Below are 7,422 nucleotides of genomic sequence, written 5' to 3'. Positions count from 1 at the left end.
GAGAAGGTAGACAGCCAGACACACCAACAAACCAACTCACCACAAACGACTGGGCAGCTACAGATGGCGAGAATCTGGTGGGAACTCTAGAATGTGTATCCAGGGTAAAGTTGGGGTCTCCAACTGTTCTCGAGGAGCAGCTATAGCCTCTGCCATCGCCTCTTTTACAATACATCTAGCATTGTTTCCTGTACCAGATGTTGTTCCTATAAACTTTACACAATTCCAGGAGTACAAGAAGTGTTCAAAACAAAAAAGGACAGAGTAAGTATTCCTATACATAAAATTCAAACAAAGTCTAGCAGAAGGTCCACATCTCGATGCCGTCGTTATCTACCCAACATGTCTTTCATATATACAATGTGTCATCATTGGATTTGAGGAGTGTGGCGATTAGTGCTTGGAAGTTAGGTTAATTAACTGGAAAATAACCGAGACCAGACCGGACCTAACCGCAAAAAAACCAGACCGCAGTTAGTGGTTAGTCAATTCTGGAAATGAAATAACCGGTTATTTTGCAGTTAGCTAACCGTTAAAAAACCGGTTATGACCGGTTACAACCGACCCTATTATACCCCTTCAAAACGCATCTAAAAGCATGAGAAACACTAAAAATCTGACAGAGTTATGGTCAAATCTCTAAAATATTGGCTAAAATAGTAGGCTTTCAAGAATATTATTATAAAATTGTCAATTCTTCACCGAATTTAGCGTTCTTGGGCTTGTTTTAAAGCTACGACGCATGGCAATAATGTTTACTGCAAGGAATATGAGAAATATACGCCGTTTTAATCGATTTTCTATTTTTTCGGTCCTAACCGGTTAGTAACTGCAACTAACCGGTTTTCGTCGGTTATCTTCGGTCCAGTTAGGTTATTTTGGGTCTGGGAACGAACCCTAACCAGTCTCGGTCTGGGAACGAACCCTAACCGGTCTCGGTCTCGGTTAGAGCCCCTGGGCACCCAATAACCTAACCTAACTGGACTTTCAAACACTAGTGGCGATGTTGGTATGCCCTTTCAAACGTTAAACCTAAACATTTTTTGATTTGCGAAATCTGCTGCAACTTATGAACCTTTGTTAATTTCTCTTCCTCTTCTCCCATCACTGTTGTACCACTATGGGCAGGACACACAATTCTTCTGGAAACAATCAGTATAAACCATGCTGTGAGTCTAGAAAACAACATAACTTCTGGTGGTAATCTATGCTCAATACAAGAATTTCTAGCACCAGACAATTTGATCAAGGATCATCTCTGCCTTTACTTTTCGATTGGAAGGAGTGATGTTGAGATTGTAGACCTCTTAAAAAGCCATTATGATACACAGCACTACAGGATGAGGTGTGGCTGATACTTCAATTCTGGTACCTGCCCCTCTCTAATCACTCATTTCTCCCAGTGTGAAAAGTGTCAAGAGGCAATGAGAGAAATGGAATTTGCTCAGTGCTAGACAAAACACAGTTCTGAGTCAATAGCTGCTGCAGTTTCAGAGATTAGAAAATGATATCCACACTGGGGTTCAGAAACAATAAGAAAAACCCTCCAATTGGAGTACAAGATGCATGTACCTAGCTGAGTCACCCCTTGGTTTGTTCACACAACAATGACATTGTATTGTTTTCTTAGATCTGTTATTTCAGTGCATCTTCATGAAACTGAGGAAGGCAAGGTGAAGAAGCGCAAGGGTCAGCAATTCAAACGCAAGTGATACTATGCAGCTGGGGTGAACGATGTATGGCCACAGGATCAGCATGATAAGTGGGGCCCCCGCTTTGGCTTGTGGTTCCACAACAGCCTAGATGCAATGTCAGCATGGAACAATTGGCTCAAAGTTTGGTGGACGAACTCAAACCCACGACTGATTGCAAAGTATTTTTTGGATTGCTGCCACGAAATGAAAGGTTAGTACATTTCAGTGATGCCTCCAGCTATTTCTCTAAAATTATGTGCACTGGGCTCAGGGGTTCCCATGATGACCCAATCCGATCCTGGAACAGAAAACAATGGGGTCGCTAATATCCAAACTACAATTCGTCACAGGCTTGATCCATCTCTTTGTGACACTTTACAGCATCGGTTTATGCGAAAGAAGAACAATGTCAAATCTGAGGCAAATTGGTCAATTTTCTGCCATGATTTTGCACCTGGGTTTGAAACAATTCTAGAAGATGGTGTGAATAAAGGGCTTTATGATGTTGATGATGCATTAGAGAAGTAGGCTCATCATTTTGCTCTTCTTTGACAGCTGAATTCACCTTTTCTACTGTTAGCCTTGTATTTCGGTGGCTTGCCATCCCATGGATTCAGGCTGAACTTGATAGCTGGGTTTTCCAGTGCAACTTTACTGCTCCTCGTGCAGACAAAAATAAAATACTTCCCCATGGTGTTCCTGCCCTCATTCGCTCTAATCCCAGTCGGTTTGGCAGTTTGGATTTCAAGGTACAGCAATGTCTATGATTCTTGTTCTCTACTTCATACCTCCATGTTAGATTCTGGTTCCAGATCATCTCTTTGATGAAATGGAGGCAAAATATGCACCCCCAGATCACCCAGTCTTTCAACTCACACCAGAACCATTTGATCAGCGGGCAAACATCTATTATGAAAGCATGGGTTGCCCACAAGTAAACTTGAGTACCTTCTGGACAGTGTATCAAGATCTCCTTCAGCAGTTCCAATCTGGACCTACTGGCGATGAACTTGAAGAATTATTAGGCAGCCTTCACATTACAACAGAGCAAATTTCACAAGGCGATTTGATTGAAGTTCTTCCTCTCAAAAAGCTTCATGCAGGTGATAGAATGGTGGGGGTGATTGAGGGTACCATCGCTGTTGGATCCTTTTCTGCTCCTATGACAGACTCAAGCAGCGAATCTGATACTGAGGAGTCTGAGTGAGATGAGGATGGGCATCATAGGGTTCTTGGTGAACAGTTGATCTTCATTGCAATGACCCCCACTCAAAGTGAAGGTGGTGAGGGGCAAGGCAGGAGCTACGAATGAATAGGAGAATAAATAAAATAACTAATACTTCGCATACAGGGCATTCAGTAGATATGCTATGGAACCATAACAATAGAAATTGACAATTGTCCCAATAAGTCATAGGGCTACCCCAATGGGCCCAATTACAAAAGACATTATGATACTATACATTGGCCCAACAACATGACAATATGTATATTTGATTGTTGGGCCCAACGACGGTGCCACAGTCCAAGCTAAGGGTTTATAGATTGGCCACATGGCTTAAATGGGGGTAATTTTGGCCGTTGATATATGATGGTATTAAGGTACCATTGATAGTTGGGCCCAATGAAGGGAAATCATTAAGGGAGATGGTTGGGCCCAATGGCCCAATTATTAAGCTATGGTTGATGGTTGGGCCTAATGTAAGGTATTTGTTAAGGGAACAGGTTGGGCCCAATGGTAAAATTTCAATGCTATGGCTTGTAAGTTGGGCCCATGCCATGATATAAGCTATAGTTCATAGGTTAGCCCAATGATTGTTTGAATTTTGCGGGTGTGGGCTTTGGTCCGGTAAACCCGTGGGTCCGCTCCTGTTCTGTTGGACCCACGGCCGCACAATTGTGCATTTCCACCTGCGGGTTGGCTATTGTGCAGTTACCCCCATGGGTCGCCACATGGGCCAGATTATGTTCCATTACCCCACAGGTCAACAATGGGTCCATTACACCCATGGGATCTTATTCCGTTACACCCACGGTGTCCAGCTCTTGTTCCCTTAGACCCATGGAACCTTCTTCTGTTAGGCCCGTGGGTTTCCAATTGCAGCCATGGACCATTTGCGGCTCCCCCGCAGGTCTCCAATTACACCCACAGATTACCTGCTGCTCCATTACACCTGTGGACACCCCGGACCACCTGCTGCTCCTTGACCAATTGGCCCTCTTCCATCAGCCCCCCACCCGTGGGCCACGTTTGCAGCTGGCCTGCAAAATGGATCAACAATTGTGCCTTTACATTCACAGACTGTTATTCCATTACACCCGTGGACCAGCAATTGTGCCGTTACATCTGCGGACGAGCTCTTGTTCCATTACACCTGTGGGCTGTGCTCTCATCTGCAGACCTGTTCTTGTTCTGTTACCCCCCTGGACCAACAATTTTTTTATCTGCGGACATCCTCAGGGCAGTTAGTAGGAATCACCCACCAACACTGAGAGCCCCGAACATACAAACAGGCCATACTTGATGGTGCCTGCTGATGGGCCGATAAGAGACAATAACCTGGTGTTGATGAATTGGCCGATGCAGTCCCATGAATAAGGTAATGAAGGGTCGGCCGGCGATGTAGATTTAGCACAGCCAGATCAGCAGGAATTACACCTGGAGAGCGAAGGACAACTATTTGTATATTGGCTGATGGAAGATAGCTATGCAGGATCAGTTGACAGATTTGAATGTTCCTGGGTTGGGGATCAGCCGAGGGTCTTAAATTCTGATTAGCAGAGTCAGCTGGTGGGACCCAGATTATTGTAGTCATGGCTCGGCTGATCAGTCCAGCAAATGGATACCGCTACTGAGTCAGCCACGAAAACTGACAATTTATAAACATGGGATCAGCCGATGTTTGAGCCAGTCCGGCCTTTTCAATATGGACTAGTATATATTTTCTGCTCGGCTTGCATTTTATGCAGCTGAGCAGGGTTATTTGAGCCAGACCCGGGCTTCCATGCCCGGTCGAAATGTCCAACATGTGATATGTTTACAGGAAAAGTGACTTGCCCAGATGATTTAATATTAAATTGTTGAAGAACTTTAGCTCATGCCGTGTCCAGATGCAAAATAACCAGGCAGACAAGTGAATTAAATCAGTAAAGACAGCCAGGCTGCACATTGGGTGGTGCAGGTGATTAAAGTAATTTGTTGAAGTCATCCAGCTGTTGTTGTGTTCGAGTAAATGATCACTGAGCAAACAGGTGAATTAAATGCCTGAACTGCACATTGATTAACAGAGCCAATTTCATTTTAAATTGTTGAAGTACTTTGGCTGGTGCCGAGGCCGGGCGGCAAATAACTGAGCAGAGAAGTGAATCAAATTGGTAAAAGTGCCTGGGCTGCATGTCAGATAATAGAACCGATTTAATGTTAAATTGTTGGAGTACTTTAGCTAGTGCGGAGGCTGGGTGAAAGATAACCGAGCAGACAAGTGATTTAAATCGGTAACAATGCCCGGGCTGCGTCTCACATAATAGAACCTGTTTAATATTAAATTGTTAAAGTACTTTGGCTGGGTGGAAAACAACCAAGCAGACAAGTGAATTAAATTGGCAAAAGTGCCCAGGCTGCGTATCAGGTAATAGAGCCGATTCAATATTGAATTGGTGAAGTACTTTGGCTGGTGCCAAGGCTGGGTGGAAAATAACCGAGCAGACAAGTGAATTAAATCGGCAAAAGTGCCTGGGCTGCGTCTCGGATAATAGAGCCGATTTACTATTAAATTGTTAAAGTACTTTGGCTGGTGCCGAGGCCGGGTGAAAAATAACCGAGCAGACAAGTGAATTAAATCAATAACAATGCCCAGGCTGCATCTTGCATAATAGAACCTGTTTAATATTAAATTGTTGAAGTACTTTGGCTGGGTGGAAAACAACCGAGCAGACAAGTGAATTAAATTGGCAAAAGTGCCTGGGCTGCGTCTCGGATAATAGAGCCGATTTACTATTAAATTGTTAAAGTACTTTGGCTGGTGCCGAGGCCGGGTGAAAAATAACCGAGCAGACAAGTGAATTAAATCAATAACAATGCCCAGGCTGCATCTTGCATAATAGAACCTGTTTAATATTAAATTGTTGAAGTACTTCAAGTGGCCGAGGCCGAGTAGAAAATAACAGAGCAGACAAGTGAATTAAATCAGTAAGAGTGGCCGTGCTGCATCTCAAATAATAGAGCTGATTCAATATTAAATTGGTGAAGTACTTTGGCTGGTGCCGAGGCCGGGTAAAAAATGACCGAGCAGACAAGTGAATTAAATCGGTAAAAGTACCCAGGCTATGTCTTGGATAATAGAGCCAATTTAATATTAAATTGGTGAAGTACTTTAACTGGTGCCGAGGCCGAGTGGAAAATAACCGAGCAGACAAGTGAATCAAATTGGTAAAAGTGCCTGGGCTGCATCTTGGATAATAGAGTTGATTTAATATTAAATTGGTGAAGTACTTTGGCTGGTGCCGAGGCCGGGTGAAAAATGACCGAGCAGACAAGTGAATTAAATCGGTAAAAGTGCCCAGGCTACGTCTCGGGTAATAGAGCCGATTTAATATTAAATTGGTGAAGTACTTTAACTGGTGCCGAGGCCGAGTAGAAAATAACCGAGCAGACAAGTGAATTAAATCGGTAAAAGTGCCCGGGCTGCATCTTGGATAATAGAGCCAATTTAATATTAAATTGGTGAAGTGCTTTGGCTGGTGCCGAGGCCGGGTGGAAAATAACCGAGCAGACAAGTGAATTAAATTGGTAACAATGCCTGGGTTGCGTCTTGGGTAATAGAGCCGATTTAATATTCAATTGGTGAAGTACTTTAACTGGTGCCGAGGCCGAGTGGAAAATAACCGAGCAGACAAGTGAATTAAATCAGTAAAAGTGCCTGGGCTGCGTCTCGGATAATAGAGCCAATTTAATATTAAATTGGTGAAGTACTTTGGCTGGTGCCGAGGCTGGGTGAACAATAACCAAGCAGACAAGGGAATTAAATCGGTAACAATGCCCAGGCTGCATCTCGGATAACAGAACCTGTTTAGTATTAAATTGTTGAAGTGCTTTGGCTGGATGGAAAACAACTGAGCAGACAAGTGAATTAAATCAATAAAAGGGCCCGGGCTGCACATCAGATAATAGAGCCAATTTAATATTGAATTGTTGAGGTACCTTGGCTGGTGCCAAGGCCAGGTGGAAAATAACCGAGCAGACAGGTGAATTAAGTAGGGCTACTTTTGTTTGTATTTGGTAGCTTGAACCTAGGCAATACAAGCTTAGTTCCTCCTCAGAAACCTCAGAAACTAAGATTGCCCTTGAACTCTATAGTCTTTCGACTTAGAGTCTCTTTAGAAACCTTGATGATAAGTCTTCAACGTTGAAGACTTAATACATGTTTGACTTAACAGAAGTCAGTGTATCATAGAACCTTGGACAGACCTTCAGGCGCAAGGCTACTAGAACCTACCATATCGCTTTAAGGGCCAAGCAAACGTTGTAGTGACCCACTTTGTCTCAACGACGAGAACTGTGGTAGACAAACGAACGATTGAACTCAAAAGCTTAACATACTGCCCGTTACACTTAACAACTGTAACAAAAGGTTCAAGCTTATCCCAGAACAGAAGGCGCATCACCGCCCTCTACCCGGATTAGACACACTGGACAACATAACAAGAGTTATATGTCTTACCGAAGAGA

The 7,422-nt window shown here is 43.5% G+C and overlaps 1 protein-coding gene across 1 annotated transcript; it reads left to right on the top strand.

Moving 5' to 3' along the window:
- Nucleotides 1–1,120: 1,120 nt before the first annotated feature.
- On the top strand, nucleotides 1,121–2,901 carry LACBIDRAFT_335418 (uncharacterized protein; the record flags this gene model as incomplete). The annotated part of the gene is made up of 7 exons (XM_001890293.1): nucleotides 1,121–1,169; nucleotides 1,231–1,345; nucleotides 1,631–1,673; nucleotides 1,749–1,905; nucleotides 1,966–2,175; nucleotides 2,250–2,443; nucleotides 2,494–2,901. The coding sequence occupies 7 exons, from the start codon at nucleotides 1,121–1,123 to the stop codon at nucleotides 2,899–2,901; spliced, it is 1,176 nt and encodes a 391-aa protein (XP_001890328.1).
- Nucleotides 2,902–7,422: the final 4,521 nt, after the last annotated feature.

Source organism: Laccaria bicolor, genomic scaffold (genome assembly GCF_000143565.1).
Source record: "Laccaria bicolor S238N-H82 LACBIscaffold_87 genomic scaffold, whole genome shotgun sequence".
Classification (NCBI taxonomy): Eukaryota; Fungi; Basidiomycota; class Agaricomycetes; order Agaricales; family Hydnangiaceae; genus Laccaria; species Laccaria bicolor.
The sequence above is the reverse complement of the archived record's forward strand: the minus strand, read 5'-3'. Positions and strand labels throughout refer to the sequence as shown.